The following is an 18,570-nucleotide window of genomic DNA, read 5'->3' as shown; positions in this document are numbered from 1 at the left end:
TCTTCCCATTTCCTTAAAAACCGTGCTTTTAAGAGTTATTTGCCTGTAATTATGGGACAGAGGGAGTACTTGTTTACTTCACCATTTATTTAATGAACTAAATATATTTTTTTTTATTTCATTATTTTTACTGAACTGAAATTATTTTTACTAATTTTATATTTATATTTCTTCTTAAAAGTTTTTCTGAACTGATTTTTTTTAATGTTTTTATTTTAAGAAATGAATAGGGTCTTACACAAAGGATACCAAAAAATTAAACACACTCGTGCTATTGGGCAAGATAAAAAAAATTTTGTTTTGCTTTCCTTTAAGTGTAAATATATAGAAACGATGCATGTAACCAAAATGTGAAAAATGGTAAGACATGAAGTCAAAATTGGTAATCAATTGGTTGTTGGTGTAATGATGATTGAGACTATACTTGGTAGGGAGGTTCCGTGTTCGATCCTCCGCAACAACAATCGGGAGGGGATTGGAACCTTACTATCCAGAACTGATCTCCGAATCAGGATTAATTCAAAGGTGAACCGGTGGAACACCAGAAAAAAATAAAGTCAAAATTGGATGATGAGGGTAAGAAATAGGTTGATAAAATAAGTGTGTAGTGAATGTACAAACATTTTGTGCGTAGAAGGTGGTGGGTGGGATGGGTGAAGACGTCAAGTGACTCGGTGGACAAGACATTAAGGCCTTAAGGGTGTGTTTCACTTGATTTTTACCAAGGTAGTAAATGAGGTTTTTAAAATGAGGTTGTAAAAGTGAGTCAAATGTTTGGAAACAATTTAAAATAAAAAGTGAGTGAAACTTTCTAAAACCAAGGAAATTTATAGGATAAATAAGAAATTTTAAAAATAAGTATCAAATGTTGGATGTTAGAACATCTATACTAAACAAGTCTTGGTGTAACACGGCAACTTCCCCTTTAGGAGTTTTATTTCTTGTCATTCACATACAATAAAAAATAGAACACGCTTTGTACAAATTTTGATCTTTTGACTTGATGTTTATACATTAGTCTAAGACTCTTAACCACTAAAGATGTTATTTTGAGTAAATTATTAATAGTTGAAATAAATTAACACTAGTAATTATTTACATATACAGTAATACAGCCATTCCCTAACATCTTTGAAAATAAATTGACAGTCAGAAATATAAGAGAGTTTCCGACTAAGCAACAGAGTTCACAGATCCGGAAATTGCAACAGTTCTGCAAATTACAACAAAATTCGCCTCCCAGTCTCCCACAGGGTCACCAAATCCCTTCTTTGGACATTTTTAGGAAATGGGACAGTGTAAGGTTAGGTATCTCCAATGGACCTGATTTTTTCTTCTTTATCTTTGTGGTCTTCACCGCTTTTGAGCCTCTACTTTGTGTCTCTGTGACTGATATCAAATCATAGAACTGTTCCACAACAAAATTACAATGGCAAGGTAACTATTTTACTCAAAAGCTTATTATTAGCATCATACAGAAAAAGGAAGAGGCAATACAAAGGAAATACAGAAGCTACTCAATAGTTACTACATTTTTGAAATCTCTTTGGTCTACCAAAGATAAACGTTCAAAATCATGGAGGTGTCATACAGAAAATCCTCTTTTTTCCCTGCTGTTCATATATTGTTCTAAGAAAATACAAAAAATCCTCTTTTTCCCTCTTCTGTTCATAATAAAACTATAAAAGTACAATTTAGCTGCCAATTTTTGGGAGATAGGTGCACATGGATTCTGGGCCTCTGTACACCTATCTCAGGTATTTAAGCATGTCCATGAGTAAGCTCGATTTGTAAGGAGGGAGGGGGAGGCAAGCTTGACACATGAGCCTGTGGTGGGACGAGAACTTTGGGACTCTCATCAATTCAGTGATTATGCACATTCTCATTTACTTCATGACTTGCATACATCAATTATCTCAGATTTTATATAATGTCCCTCAAATTTAGATCATATTTTTAGTTTTGCCCACAAAAACTATACAACCCTAATCCAGTTTACAGATTATAAAAATATCATCCTCACTTCCCAACTCCTGCTTAAACCTCTAAACCTTTTAGATACCCAAGAAGTATTTACAAACAAGCTACAAAACTGCCGGGAAAAAAAGAGGGAAGCTATTACCTCACACACACCATGAAGCAACAACCTGTGGAACGGATCTTGGACTTGAAGCAACAGATCTTCTGAACCATTGTCATTCCCAATAAATGAGCGTATGCGATTCTGGAAGGGAATAGATGATAGCATCAGAAATTTGCCAGACAAGGAGCACAAATTGAGGTATGTGGGGGCTGCGAATGGTTGGGGAAGCATAGCAACAATAACAAATGCGCAAATAAAATGCTCATGGATTTCTAATTTAAATTTAGGAAAGCTACGAGATGAAGGAACTAAAACAAGCACAGAACTTTACTGCTATACCAAGCTTCAGAAATAACTATAAGGCGATATGGAATCAATATAGAAGTTCTAACTCTTCTAATTAGGAACAAGAAGAATCAAAATTCAATAAACAAAAAAATAAAATAAAGTAATATAAAAATAGAATAAAACAAAAAGAAGAAAAAAAATTGCTGCACTTGGAAAATTTCGCCAATATAAGGATTTTATCAGTAATCCCTGCCATTAAGAAACATTAACAAAACCAGAGGTACAAGTTCTTGATGGCCTCACAGAGTTCTCTCCTTGCTCTTTAGAAAGGATATCCCAGTTGAAAAACAAAATTAAGCATATAACTTGTGATTAACAGACCCCCTCGGAACATGTACCCAAAAGAGAAAATATCAATTTGACTTTATAAAAATGATCATAATCAATATGATAATCCATAAAGTAGAAGTAGATATAATGGAACAGATTTTATGGAAATTAAAATGCTACAAAAATGTTCACCACATACCACACTCTAAAATATGCACCAAAAAATCAAAAATGATAGAACACTTGAGCAAAGAGAACAAGCAGAGTCGGTTGGCCCAACAACTTTACTTTATTCACATCAAGTCATACACATTAGGATTTCCCAATTAGGAGCGCATAAACTTCTTGATCGCCCATCAGACACTTTTACATGTAATATCATGTTCCTAAGGAGACCTTAGGTTAAAAATGCACATATGCTTAGGAAATTAGGAGAGCCTCAACCAAAGCACATCAGCAGTAAAGAAATAATGAAAAAAAGGACACTACTCACTAGACAGCTAATTCTAAAAAAAATTGAGAGAGCTCAACCCAATCTGAAAGTTAACCAGCCAAACTGCACTTTACCACTCAATTTTTATTCATAAAGTAGGTTATGTAGTTAAAACAAAGTTCAAGCTTTAATCTCATCAATGAATGGGCAAAATCATAAACATATGTGGCACAAAACCTCCATAGATAAACATAAAATAAATTATATGGCATACAAATATACCTCATAGCTCTCAACGAGTTCTGGTAAATAGCTACGTCGAAAAGCTTCCCTAGTCCGACAATCAATTCTATGCCATGCATTCATGACAGCCATTTTATCAGCATCAATAGGGCTGTTACGCTTCTGAGAAATTGGTCTTACGGCCTTCAACATGTTAGCCTACAAAACAAAAAAAAAAGTTGTTGAAATTGCTATATTTATTTGAGGTTGCAAAGTTTGGAAAAAAGTGCTGCTCATATATGATATAAACAATATTTTAGCATTTACCCACAGTACATAGGCATCAGTTCTAATTTCATATACAAATTGGCTGAAACAATGACTATTACTGACTTCTAACTGTAACTGATCCTCCAAGTTTAGAAGTTTGTGATATTAAGAATGCATCACAGAGATTTCGCATTATCCAATGACTTCATTATATCTTGCTTTGGTCTTGGAGAACCTTCCCTTAGGAGACCATTCCACAGGGAAGAGGGCATTTCTCCCATAAGTTGAAGATTTTTGCCTACTAAAACTAGCCTGTCCCCTTGCCAATTATCCAGAAAATAATAGCTTACTTTTTTTTCCAAAAACATTATACCTTGCTTCAAAATTTGCTAATCAACTGAATATAATTTGTACTAATATTCAGCAAAATATAAATACAACTCATTTTTCACTCTAACATATTGTATTAATGTCTGGTTTCATTTCAAACTAAACCTAATAAATCAACTTTGTAACTCAAAATCTTAGCTTCCCATACTTCACTTTTATACAAGAATAATAAATAAGAGGGAAACACATCTAACTATCTAAGAATGCCTAGCAGCATATTTAATCATTGACAAATTCTCAATGGTCCACAAAGCAAAACTTATTGTTATCAATATATTAATGCATATATTCATAGGCATTAAATGCACGTGGCAATCAAGTGATACTCCATACTGTTATCAATTACAATTTCATTTTCGTGAATACAATGTTGATTGATGACAATAAGTTTCAAAACATTGTCTATTTAAAACTAGTTCAGTACTGCTTTTGAATTTCCAGCTTTTCTCGTTTAGGAAACTAAATATTTTTCCGAACAACGCTTTTTGTGAAATCCAGTCCTGATTATCATAATTATGAGGACTCACAAGATTAACAATATAATAGGCAATTGATGCAAGTAATCACATACTATTGTCAATATCTGGATACCAAAACCAGAATATTCAAAATGACACAAAAAGATCCTCAAAATCTGAAACTTCAATGTTAAGGCACAATCTAATTACCTTAGATGAATGTTTATAAAAGAAGCGAGAAAGGGTGGTGATGAGAAAGAAAGCAAATGACCTCTTTATCCATGTCTGTGTTCCTAACTTTGTCCCAATCCCCAACATTTGCCATGCAAAATGATGATAATGGAACCTCATCACCTGCAACAAACTTTACATCACTAACAAGAAATAATACCATCAATGGGGAAATGTTACTTATAAGCCGATCAACTAATGTTTACATACAAGTCCTACATAATATCAAGAACCATAAATAACCACAACATTATGAGTAAAAGCCTAACAAAGTTCTTTAGAAGATATTTGTAGTTCTTAAGAGTAACCAGACTTCAAACAACCACACATTAAGTTAACATTTTTTAGGATTTGTCTCAAACTGAAATACTACAATACCTCGAAGGGGTTTAGAGGTACCTTGTAAAAACCAAATTTGTCAAGGGTACCCAAATGAATTTTACTAAATACCAAGGGCACCGAGTGAAACTCCCTATATTAAACAAATTTCTCAATATGGAGCAACTTACCCCAGGGTGGTGGAGCAAATAATCCCCTAATTTCTTCAGCATTGAGACGAGGGACGAGCTCCATTAGAAGTCGGTCATTCAATAATCTTCGTGACCGTCGATTGCCAACCTGCATCATATTTGAAAGGAAAAGGCGAGAGGGCAATAAGAGAATTTAGATTGATAGTCACTAAGCATAAAGTCCCTACAAAGGAGCACTTAAATTGCCTAGGTGTGACAGTAACACAGTACATTCAGTAAGTTTAGTAACTATGTCCAACTAAAACATCTTAACAGTTTAGAAAAAGCAATATGCTATTCGAGACTACAACACACTGAAGATCATAATCCCTATAAAGTACAAACCAATAAAAGATACATCTCACCTGATTCTTACACCAAGGTCTAATGGGGCATACAATAACATCCCTTTTCCTCAGCTCTTAATCTATACCTCCCTTTTACTTTGTAATTTGGTATTCAGCACATTAAAAAGAAATCATAGGGGCATACATCATGTACCAGACAGTCAGATCAGATATAGCGATATACATATGACTATATAAATTAAATACTTAAAGTACTCAATTAGATATTTAAAAGGATTGATAAAAGGATTAATTTAGTAAATGCATAGCCCAACCACCCAATTCAGATACTATTATGAGTCAAACCCTAGTCAAAGCAAGTGAGACTATGGTAATTCATAAAAATTCAGCTTCAAGAGTGTAAAGTATCTTGTGGGTATTTGATAAGTAAGGCAACTAATTTCATGTTGGCAAGTAGACCATTTGTTTAAATAATTGCCCCCAATATCCAAAATCCTTATTTCCTAAACAGAACTAAGGCTTAGATGCCTGATACGGATATAGCAAGAAAAAGATGAGGAGAAGAAGGATAATGATACAACAACTCTAGAGGTAGGAATGATTAAATCTACTGACTTCAAACAATAATTTTTTATAACATTCAATGGAAGCACAAAGTATTATTAAAAGAGAGATAATTCAACATCAAAATTGTTACAATATAATTCAACTCTATCTATTAATGATTATTATTAGCTGAGTAATGCCTTCTCAAGTTTAAATTAAAAATAACCTAAAATTCGGGTGTACAAAGTACTAAAATACAATCGGGCATTCTCAAATGATAAAGTTTCATTTATTATACTTAACAAAGAAGAAATACACAAACAAATCAACAGTAATAAAGCAATATATTTCATATGCACAATACAAAGTAATACGCAAGTCGAAAATTATCAATCTAAGCATAACTAAATTAAATTAGAACACTCATCTTAATGAAAAAAGCACCCCAGCAAAAGAGAAGGATCAGACAAATTGGAACAGTAGAAGGATCAGACAAATTGCCCCAGTCAATATATTGGGTGAAAGGATCAGACATATTTCCCCGGTCAATATATTGGGTCGAAGGATCAAACAAATCCTCAAAGGCTCTAATTTTACAAATATCACCAACAACCCCTTCACATTATCAGTAAAACAACACTTCGACAGCTTGTCTACCTCATCCTCAATAAAACGAAAGGCATTAGCAAATCCTACAAAACCATGTCATCATTTGGCACATCCACACAAACATTGCAATATGTAGTACCCATGGAACCAATAGTATCGTATGGAGTACCCATAAAGGCAGTGACATTGCTTGGAGAAGCCATAGCAAAAGGATCCGAAGAGGAGAGGACTGAATAGGTCATGTACACATATAAATTGAATGATAATATATTTGCTGATAAAGGCAAGCCTTAGGATTATTTGAAATAGTGAATTAAGGCCTAAGAATGGAGAAAGCTACGGGGCTTGTTTTGTGGAAAAAGAGTAAGATAGCGCGTGCCAAATATAGATTATGGCATTATGTAGCACGACACGGTTATACTTGTGTTCGTTCCGACGGTTTAGTTTTAGCCATAACTTTGTACGAGGTACGCCAAGTGCTATCTATGTAATCCTACCCATCTCATGCTACACAAGTCTGAAATCTCTATTTAGCCCACGCTATATCACTCTTCTTACACACAATGAGCCCCATAGTTTTCTCCATTAGTCGACCTAATTCACTCCTTTCAAAAAATTCTAAAGCACACCTTTATCAACAAGCATTTTATCATCCAATCTATATTTTTTTGCATGACCCAATCAATCCTCTCCCCCTTCGAAGTCTTTCCTATGTAAAATACCAAAGTCCCAAAGTCTTAATCTTTCCCCCAAACCATGAAGCATGCATCTAGAATTGAGCAAAACTATTTAAAGATCCGAATATTTGAGGATCCAATCTGCATCTGATCCAATAATTTAGGATATCATATTGAATACCTATTCGGATATCAGATAACGGATATCCGGTCCAAATATCCAAAAAAATGGGCGGTACTTACATTTTTTAAAAAATTAAAAATAATTATATAGTATTTGGAATATCGAATTTCAGGTATATCTGATCCGAAATTTTCGGATATTATAATTACATAGTATTTCAGATATCTTATATCCAATATCCATTCCAAAAAGTTATCGGATCCAAAACTTCTCGAATCGAATATCGGAAATCGGATTTCACAGTTTTTAGTTTTTGGATATCTGATCTATGTGCACCCCTAGCATAAATCATAATCCTATCATTCTCCGTCAACATCAAAGTCCCTATTTAATATACCTAGACTCCCTAAATTCTAACAGTAGGATATACCTTTGAGTCCTTTGACCACAGGTAAAAGAAATACCAATTTAGATCTCTTGTTTTAGATATGCTATCGCAGAGATTTACCCAAGTTGCTCCGGTCAATAAATTGGGTCGAAAGATCATACAAATTACCTCAATATTTTGGGTAGAAAGATCAACCAAATCCTCTAAAGGCTCTGATTTTACAAATATCACCAACACCATTCGCAATATCAGTAAAATACCACTTCAACACCTTGTCTACCCCATCCTCGATAGGAGGAAATACACTAGCAATTCCTACATAACCTTGTCATCATTTGGTACATCCACACAAACATTGCAATATGGAGTACCCATGGAAGCAATAGTATTGTATGGAGTACCCATGGAAGCAACAGTATTGTATTGAGTACCCATAAAGACGACGGTATTACTCGAAGAAGCCATGACAAAAGGCTCCAAAGAGGGAGGGAACCGAGTTGGTCATGTTCAAACATTAATTAGATGATAAAATAATTGCTGATACAAGCATGCCTTGGGATTCTTTGAGAAATGAATTAGGCCGAAGAATGGAGAAAACTACGAACTCATTTCGTTGAAAAAGAATGAGATAGCGCTTGCAATACATAGATTATAGACTTGTGTAGCATTATATGGGTTATAAGTGGGTACGCCAAGTGCTTTTCTCCGCTCATATTCTCTTTGTGCTGCTACCCATATCATGCTACACAAATTTGAAATCTCTATTTAGCACACACTATCTCACTCTTCTTACGCATAACAAGCCCCATAGTCTTCTCCATTCTTCAGCCTAAATCACCCATTTCAAAGAATTCTAAAGCACGCCTTTGTCAGCAAGCATTTTATAATCCAATCTATATTTTTCCATGACCCAATCAATCCTCTCCCCCTTTGAAGTCTTCCTATGTGATATACAAAAGTCCCAAAGTCTTAATCTTTCCCACAAGCCATGAAGCATGCATCATAATCCTATCATTCTCAGTCGACATCAAAATCCCCATTCAATATACCTAGACTCCTTAAACTAAACGTGTAGGGTATACCTTAGACCAAAGGCAAAAGAAATACCAATTCAAATTTCTTGTTTTAGATACGCCATCACAATGATTTACCCAAAACCTTCCTCTTCGTCTATGGGTGATAACCCTAGCGATTTACTTTCATATCTTCATATGTATAACCCATACTACTAGTGTTTTTTCTACTACAAAAGGACGAGGTGCACATGTAGGTTGTTGAAGTACTTAAGTCATGATACAGAGGATGTTGGTGGTACTAACATTTATCCCTTTTAATAGTGGTTGATCATTCTACCCAATGAATTGGGCGATTTGTCTAATCCTTATGCACAAATTATTATTAATTGTGGCAATAGTTTCATTGAGATGAATGATCTAACACTAGTTGTTTATGCTTAGATTGATATTGTGCAACTCTTGTTTTTATATTGTGCATAACAGATATATTGATGTATTGTTGTTGATTTATTTGAGTAATTTCTTCTTGATAAGTACAATAAATGCTTTATCACATGAGCACACCCGATTGAATTTTAGCACTAGATGATACTCGGTTATTTTTTAATTTAAACCAAAAAAAGGCATTACTTAACACAGACTAATCATTAACAACAAACAAAGTAGTCATTTACATTACAATATTTACATTAATTTATCACTCTTTTAATTGATAATGACAATCATGTCTAAATGAGAATTCACTACACAATTTCCACCATAAACAATAGCAACTGCTAAATTCTAATAACCAAACAAGAGCAACAAATTCATGGGGCAAAAGAACACAAATAATTCTAGCTACACCTCTTATCATAGAAACTTGAATACCTCATCAACAACATTCACAAGACATGGAATGGACCAATTTGGGGACCTAAGTGAGTCTAGGCCCTTATCAAACACCCAATAACCTTCATTTACGGCATTAAAATGTCATCGAAATCTTTTTAGCTACAGTACATGCGACCTGTCTACGTTTACTGATGAAAATTAAGAACAACAAAAGTTCATGAGCTCTAGACTCCCACCCACATGAAGATAGAAGAACGGATAGATAATTTAGATTATCCTTTTTTGATATGAAAAACAGCAAAGGTCCGCACTTATTAAAATTAAGTTTTGCCACAAAATATGTACTACGTAATTAGACATACTAGTTATGAACAAAATAATATACAACCATCAAGAAATGGAATCCGATTTGTCTACCTCATTACCCTTTGCGGCTTTCTATACACGGAATAATTAAAATAGCCATAATGGAAAACTATAATGACAGGCTTCCATATCAATAGAAAATATTTTAAGTGAAAAACAATAGTAACATTTAGCATTATAACTAGCATATAATGCAGTTCATGAATAAACAGAAAATAATAGTACGAAAACGAAAGGAAAATTACATTGGAAGCTAAGCCCTCAAGCATTTCGATCTTCTTCTCAATCAAAGCGCCCCGAGATTTAACTGTATCTCCTGCAACAATAACAAAAAAAAATCAAAAAATTGAAAACAAAATCATCACAAAATTAATCTACAGCAAGTGAAATCTGCGAATAACATATAATAATTAAGCGTAAAAAATTATGAAAAAAAATCTGGAATAGGGATGTCAAACCTTCATCATCTCCGAAAATGGAGGTATAAAGAAGCAAATCTTTGTCGTTCTGGAAAATGCCAGAAGTAGCCATGATTAAAACGGAGAAATTGAGAAGAATTTGTCCCTGATTTTAGTGTGTTGTAAATTAGGGTTCGAGAAATTTGAGAAAGGGGGAAAACAAGGTAGCTGAAGAAGAATGAAGAAATAAGAGGTGTGAAGAAAAAATTGGCACGAAAAGCAGAAATTTATGAGGTAGAAATTTAGAATGGTAGATGTTAGAATATGCTTTTCTGTGTTACACGAAAGTTGAAGTCGAATATTGATGGATAAGAATATACTTTGGTTTTACTTTTCCCACCTCTCTACCATTTGTTCTTTGTCAAACAAAGTCAATTTTGACTTAGTATTAATTTTTACATAAAAAAAAAAAAAAAAAAAAAAAAAAAAAAAAAAAAACATGTAGGTGTTTTACAACAAAGCATTTTAAAGAGATAAAAAAAGAAAGCTTTTAGATAATTCCATAATTATCGTGTATAATTCCTCAAATCATGCGGGGATTTATAGTACCTCTGCATGAACAGTGTTTGCTCGATATATCAATGAAATGTCAAATCGAGCATGAGTTTTTGAGCGGCAATAATTACTCTAGCATGGGAAGCTAAGCGGTGTTATTTGGCGGTATTTCTTAATCCGCTCATATTACGTATACGATGCGTATTACAACACTCCCCTTGAACGCAATTCTATAGCTAAAATTTACATTTATGTAAAAACAAATATTACCGCTATTGTATCTGTATGTTTATTTGCCTCATTAAAACCTTGCCAAGAAAAACCCCGTGGGATAAAAACTTGCACGAAAGAAAAAGAATACAGCACGTATAGGACTCCCCTTCAGTTTTAACATAGATCACAAAAGACGACACATGCCGGTTGTATGCACGAGCTCTTGAAATTTGCTAGGTGGTAATGCCTTCGTGAATAGATCGCCTAAGTTGTATTCTCTACTAGCTTCATAAAGGGCAATCAGTTCGACTTGGTTTGATGAAGTCGTTATTAATGTTTGCTTGGTTGACTTCCAAGAGATTGATGTATTATCATAGCTGAAAAGATAACCTGTTTGTGATTTTGATTTTACTACAAATGATAGGTAGCCTGCATCAGCATATCCCACGAGAGTAGGATTTCCATTTCTTGGATAGATTAGCCCTAAATCGATTGTTCCGCGTATAGTGAAGTAAGTGTTTCACTTTATTCTAGTGTCTGCATGTAGGTTCAGAGTTATATATACCTTTCTAACAAGTTCATTGAGAATGCAATGTCTAGCCTAGTGTTAACGGTCATGTACATCAAGTCATCAAAGCTCTTATTACACTTAAGTATGGCACCTCTAGACCAAGTACATCTTCACCTTCAATCTTATCGGGGTCGAAATGGATCATCTTTGATGTTTAGAGGGCGAAAAATCATTGGTGAATTCAATGGTTGTGCTTTGTCCATATAGAACCTTTTTAATACTTTCTTGGCATAATTGGATTGATTAATTAAGATACCATCTCTTCACTAGTAGAAAAAAACAATTAAGAAGCGGTTCAAAACCCTAATGAGAAGCGGTTTTTGAACTGCTCGGGCTTGGGGGGCTTCCCATTGCCCCTTTAAACAAACTACTTCCCATTTGAAGGTAATGGGAAGCGGATTTGGTTACGAACCGCTTCCCATTATGAAAAATAAAAATTAAAAAAAAAATTGCTTTTTTTTAAATTAAATTGAAACACAAAATATGTATAAACATAATTATATTCATTAATCAATTGCTGTAATATTACATTTTTCTAATAAGTATTTGGCTTTCTTTGTGTAATTGCATGAGAAATCTAGCTTTTCCTTGCTTTAAAGCATGTGATTTTTAAGTGGATTAGGTATTTCTTTTGAAGGTTTTTTTTTTTTTTTTTTCTAAAATGTTGGCTATAAAAGAACTTCATTGTGAGTTAACTTTCACGCATTCTCTGTTTGTTTAATTTTTGCAATTTCTCAGGTAATTTCAAGCATTCATTATTTTACGAAGATGATTAATGCATGTGGAATAGTTTCCCTGCGTTTATAAAAAATTTATGGGTGTAATTTTTTTGAATTTTGTTATTTGTTCGATTATTATGTTTTCATATGGTTTGAGGATGTGAGTTTACTTTCACACATTCTCTGTTTGTTTGATTTTAATGTTTTCATATGTTTTGATTTTATTTGAGTTACTAAATATTTTACTGATTTTTGCATGCAATTTAGATTGCTATCATATATATGTATGATGTACGTTATTTGTTTGAATTTATTTGTTTTGATTTGGTTTGAAATTATTTGTGTCACTAAGTTCTTTTCTGATTTGTGCATGCATTTAGATTGGTGCCATATATATGATTTCAGAATAATATTGTTGCATGCATTTTAGGTTGCTATTGTTTTTGAGTGATTTGAGCATAACGGTGTTTTAAACATTAATTTTGAGGTTGCAAAGTTGGCATGCATGTATGTGGTTGCAAGTTTTCGTTTATGTATGTTGTTCTTGGTATGCATCTTAGTATTTTTTTTCAAGATTACAGTATGATAGTGTTCTTAGTATAAGTTATATGGTTTGAGAGTAGCACAAGTTTTAGATTTATAATATTGATTGGTTTATTGATAAAGACTTCAAATGGTTTAGAACTCTCTGATTGTTGCTTGCAGTTTATGCGAAGTTTGTGGGATGAACTGAGGTTAACATTGTGTATTAGAAAGTTAAGGTTAACAATGTCTATTGGTCTATTGGTAGCTGGTTGATATGGCTTGAGTGTAAAGTGTTTAATCTTTGGTGTCCATAGTTGCATTTGATTTGGGTTAAGTTTAGTCTTAATTGGTTGACTGTACGTGAATTACAGGTTATGGATGCTCCACTTACACAAGTAGTGATATCATTTCGTCCTTTGTTGAAGTAAATTACTAGCTGTTTGAATTTCCCTAATCCATAATATCAATATCTCAATCTCCGTAAAAGTATTGATTGTGTGGCTATTAGGAGTGATAGTAGTGATGTTCTTACTGTTTATCTCGGTGGAGATTCGGACATTGTAGATTAATCGTGTGAAATAGCGGCTAAAAAGGTTGTGTATGATCTTATGAAAAGATATGACATAGTTGTTGAAGATGTAACAGCTTTACATAAACAGATGTATGAACGTTGTGCAGTGGATGATTGTATAGTTATAAGAAAGAGAAATTGGAGGGGATTGAACAAGGAAAATCAAAGGTTTAATTTCATGGAGATATTTCTATTGAAATTGGTCACAATCAAAGGAAAGTTATTATAGATTTCCTTAAAGTGTTGAGGGCTATCTTTAGTTGTGTTGATATAAAGTGCACTCCAATCGAAATTGTTGAACAATTCCCAATCAATATGTTTCTTGGTTTACCATCATTCATCATAGGAATAGTTCATAATTCAAGTGTTTGTTCAGTGATTACTGTTTAAGTCAAGTTGCAACCAAGCAAGATCTAGCTAGGAAAGTTGTTGATTATCTCATTGATGTGTGTAATAATCTTGAGATAGTGGATGCTAATCATAGGGAAACGACATATAGGTTGAATGCTTTGCTATGTGTTTTGGAGAGGGAAAGTTATTTAAGTGCGAAGGAACATGTGTTAGGAGTTAAAGAACAATAATTGGAACCTACTACAAGTCTTGTAGAACAGGATTGCATAGTTCCTGTTGGAAAGGATTTCCAGATTCTAGTGCCTATTCTACCTGTTATAACTTTCAATAAGACTGAACTAAAGTCTCGAGTTTCAGAATCGTTTGCTATTTCTGATTCTAGCAGTGAAGAATTCCCAAAGAGGGCAGACTCAGAAGATTTACAAGGACGTTTTAAGCGTATAATGTTCTTACATGATTAGATGTTTTAAGTTTAAGATGGGGTTGAAGAAGTATTGACTGCTTACTGTTTGGCCTTTTATTGCTTGTTGCTTCTATTAAGTTAGGTTGTTGCTGGAGCAGGAATTTGTAGTTGTTTAGCATTTGTATGTGTAGACACTTAAAAATATCTCCCCAAAACCAAACCCGATGATGAATAACCTTTTACCGCCATTATTGGTCGGGTTGAGAATTTAATCTTTGGAGTGCTTAAATCCATATTCAATCCCAATACATTTGATAAACCAACCCCAATCCTAGCCCACTTCCTCAAACCATAACTTATTTTCCTCTTTTCGTGCCTTTAAACCCAAAATAATTCATTTCAAGTCCCTTAAAATCATTTATTTCGTGTCTTTTTTAAAAAAACGTTTAAACCAGTTTATTTTGGTCCATTATCTAGGTCCAATGATTTAATAGTTGGATGGGGCTTGAAAAAAGCTTTCCAACAGTATATCATAAGCCCAAATCCGAGTTATAACGAATAAGTTATGGCCAAAATACTAAACTGAGTCCAAACTTAACCTAAGCCCACCTTCCCTACGACCCAATGATCATGTGGAGGGTCCAAAGGCTTAAATCCCATTCCTAAACCAATTAGGATTAATTAGAAGATTCTATAAGTTTCTAAAATATCTTAATTATCCTTTTTGAAAAGATAAGATTGAAGAGTTTAAAATTGAATAATACTCCTCTTTTTGAAAGTCCTAATTCTATCCGAATTGAAAGACGTTCAAAGATAGTCAGATATGATTTTCGTTCCTAATAATTTTTATATAAATCTTAGATGGTTGGATAGCTCTTGAAATTATCTTTCTAATTATATATTTTAATATTAATTCCGAGCTATAACGAAAAAGATATAAAAGAAATACGAAACTCTATCCAAAACTGACACCGTCTCACTATTTCGGCCATATCTTTTATTCTACAAAATATTTAATCTTATTCAAATCGGGTTAAAAAGAGACTTCAATATCTTTCCAGCGACATATTATTTATCTTATTCCGATTTCTAGATCAAAAGATATGATAAAAACAAAAACTGCAAAAATTGTTGTCATCGCAAGAGTTTTATTTCGATTCGAACTCGATCTTTTCTTGATTCTTCAACCCCTTTTTTTTTCCTCATAAATAGAGGTCATATCACCCCTTTGTCAATCATTAACAAGCTTGATCATTAAATCATTCTCTCTTCCTCTCTTCTACATAAAAAATCATTCTCTCTCTCCATAGACCAAAAAATCATTCTCTTCTCCCTCTTTAGCCTAAGTTCTAGCCACCCTATTCTCTCATAATACATCCCTTAGGCACTCCAAGGAGTCCATACAACACCCGAAGTTCTATACTTAAGCCAAGGCGTGAAAGGTGGAATTAACTGAGGGTTTGGACCAAATCAACTCTACTTTTTATTTAATTTAATTTCAATTTAATTTATATTTTTATTGAAGTTACTAACAATTTATTCATAATGTAGCAATTTTAAGGAACGCGCGGAATGTGAGTAATTAACTAATTTAATTATTTTATATTGCTAGTATCATGATTAGGGTTGTTATTTTATTTGACTAACGCTATTATTGTTGAATTGCTTCCCATATTAATGTTTATTCTATTGTTATTATGATCACGATATTGCATGTTAAAGGGAATATGTTATTGAATACAACGCCTAATAAGATAATTTGGACAACCGATTTAGTTCCTTTAATCTTGTTATTTAATCAAGTGATCACTAATAATTAGAATTATATGTTGCATTAATATTCAACCAATTTAGCATAATAATAGTTTGGAGCAAATTGAATATTTTGTTTGTATGTTTTTGAGATCACAGGAAATACTTTTCACAATAAGAATCGAGTAGAGGCCAATACGGGCGAACGTGACTCCATGACTCACTTCGTACCATCATCCCCGATCCTCCTTTCGTGGTTCCGAATCATATGGAGTTAGTAAACTCATGGATTATGAATGAGGTGTAACCTTCACGGGTCAATCGTTGTTGCCTTTCGTTGTCCCTTTTCGTGGTTGCCTTATAATGATCCGTGAACGGTTTACAAGTTCCTTAAAAACTTGTTTGCGGCTCCCTACTTTTCTTGTCCCTAATCGTTGTCCCTAATCGTATATGTCAATTCCCACTTCCTATGAGTGCCAAGCATATTCACCACTATGCTTTAACGTAGGCACACTTCAAACGACGCCTACAGTATGTTGCACATGATAGTTTTTGTGATGCTTGTGCATTGAACTCTTTTTAGCAAATAGATAGGAGTTTGGATTAAGGTATCTATTTGGCTATGTAATTGTTGTAATGGATTATATATATTTAATGACAATGAATACTTTTTGGGTTTGGCTCTCCTTTTGTTGGTTTTTTTAACTTGCAGTTTGTGGAATTCAAAAGCTTATTGTATGTTTTGTTATGAAAATCCAGATGACTTAGATCACGAGTTACGTGCAGTAAGTAGATTAGTTAACTAATACAACAAGAATTGCAAGGACAACGTATCGTGGAATTTGCAAAGAAAAGCAGGATATGGGTGAGTTTTATCATGTATCTAACAATTTAGATTTAGAAAAGTTTTATTTACATTGCAGTGGTTTGAGGATAACAGTTTATCAAATTGATGTTAATTACTAATTATCTAGATCAATTATTACAAGAGCCATCGACATCAAATAGAAACATAACTAAACGTCAAAGAGGTTTGGAAAGTGGATATGATGAAGTAGAGGCTATAAATGAATCTAAAAAAAAAAAAAAACAAGAAAAAGAATTCAAGTGACAAGTAATTTCAATACCCTTACTTGTAGTATACATATTTTATATTGAATTGATGAGGAGATAATAGCTTATGAATTCGATGTCTATTATTATAAGCACCTTTGTTAACAAGGATATACGCCAATAGACGCCTAATAGATTTGGAAAGTGGATGTAGCGATCAAATGCAAAGGTACTTGGAGGTTGTATACTATGGTAGTAGAATAAAATATATAAAACTTTGCTATGTCATTGTTATTAATTTTTAGTTCTAAAATTAAACTCAACATGTGTTCCAGTAATTATTTTAAAGGACACAGGAACAATCTAATGAAATTTCAGGAAAAGAAAAAGGCAACACAGCCGAATGTCTTTTTTTGGTATTTCTACATGTTTTTACATATAAATATTTATTCAAAAAAATCAATTTTTAATTTTCATTGATCACATTTTTCACAAAGGATCCTGATGCAGTAACTGGTAAAAGAATTACTCTTCAGGTTTTCGCACCCCCTGCAATTCAAGTGACAAGTAATTTCAGTGTCCTTATTTTTGGTGTTGCATATTTTATATAGAGCTGATTTAAAGATTTTGGCTTCCGAATTTGATGTTTACTATTATAAGCAGCTTCGTTAACAAGGAGTTACAAAAATAAATGTCGTACATATTTTGAGGGTGAATGTAGTGATCAAATACAAAGGTATATTTAGACTTTGTACTTTAATTATAGACTTCAAAATATAAGATTATGGTGTATTATTGTTATTTGTTTTCATAGTTAAAATTTAACTGAGTATGTGTTTCAAATACTATTTTAAAGGTTACAAGACAAGCTAATGGAAATTCTTAGAACATAGAGAGCAGCAGAGTTCAAGTGACAAGTAATTTAAGAGCCTTCTTTTTTGATATCACATGTTTACGACAAATATTCTTACAAAAAAAAACAATATTTTGTAATGACAATTGTTCGTATTTCTCACAGAGGGTTCCGATGCAGATTTTGGGAATAAAAAATCCCTACTCAAGCTTATCTGCTTCCTGCACCTACTTACTGTCATACGTGTATGACTAAAAAATTTGCCTTTGAAGCACTTCACTTCTGTTGTGATGATGGAGAAGTCAATGTTGCTATTAATGAGTACCCTTCACAGCTTGTGAGGTTATTCAAATCAACCTATGAAGAAGCGAAATATTTCAGGCAATATGTGTGACTATATAATAATTTTTCTTTTTTAATTCATTGGGTGGTGATTATGATGCTAAAACAAAGAAAGGAATCTATGTTTTTAAATAACATGGACATATTTATCATCATATTCCTAGTGAAGGGCCAAAATATAT

At 33.2% G+C, this 18,570-nt stretch overlaps 1 protein-coding gene across 1 annotated transcript; it reads right to left on the bottom strand.

Annotated features, from left to right (window-relative positions):
* Positions 1 to 906: 906 nt before the first annotated feature.
* On the bottom strand, positions 907 to 10,792 carry LOC145617569 (uncharacterized). Its single transcript, XM_081672286.1, has 7 exons — positions 10,541 to 10,792; positions 10,328 to 10,398; positions 5,215 to 5,323; positions 4,746 to 4,828; positions 3,417 to 3,575; positions 2,123 to 2,224; positions 907 to 1,408 (listed from the first exon to the last, which is right to left on the bottom strand). Exons 1-7 carry the CDS (start codon positions 10,611 to 10,613, stop codon positions 1,256 to 1,258), a joined length of 750 nt encoding a protein of 249 aa, XP_081528412.1. The 5' UTR covers positions 10,614 to 10,792; the 3' UTR covers positions 907 to 1,255.
* Between the last annotated feature and the right edge of the window lie 7,778 nt (positions 10,793 to 18,570).

The sequence above is a fragment of the Chenopodium album genome, chromosome 26 (genome assembly GCF_948465745.1).
Source record: "Chenopodium album chromosome 26, dcCheAlbu1.1, whole genome shotgun sequence".
Taxonomy (NCBI): domain Eukaryota; kingdom Viridiplantae; phylum Streptophyta; class Magnoliopsida; order Caryophyllales; family Amaranthaceae; genus Chenopodium; species Chenopodium album.
The sequence above is the reverse complement of the archived record's forward strand: the minus strand, read 5'-3'. Positions and strand labels throughout refer to the sequence as shown.

Excerpts from the sequence above, each read along its gene's own strand:
- LOC145617569 (XM_081672286.1), bottom strand. The coding sequence starts at position 10,613 with ATGGCTACTTCTGGCATTTTCCAGAACGACAAAGATTTGCTTCTTTAT. Across the intron at positions 10,399-10,540 it reads CATTTTCGGAGATGATGAAG|GAGATACAGTTAAATCTCGG; the intron begins GTTTGACATCCC and ends TTATTGTTGCAG. Across the intron at positions 4,829-5,214 it reads ATTTGCTCCACCACCCTGGG|GTGATGAGGTTCCATTATCA; the intron begins GTAAGTTGCTCC and ends AGTTTGTTGCAG.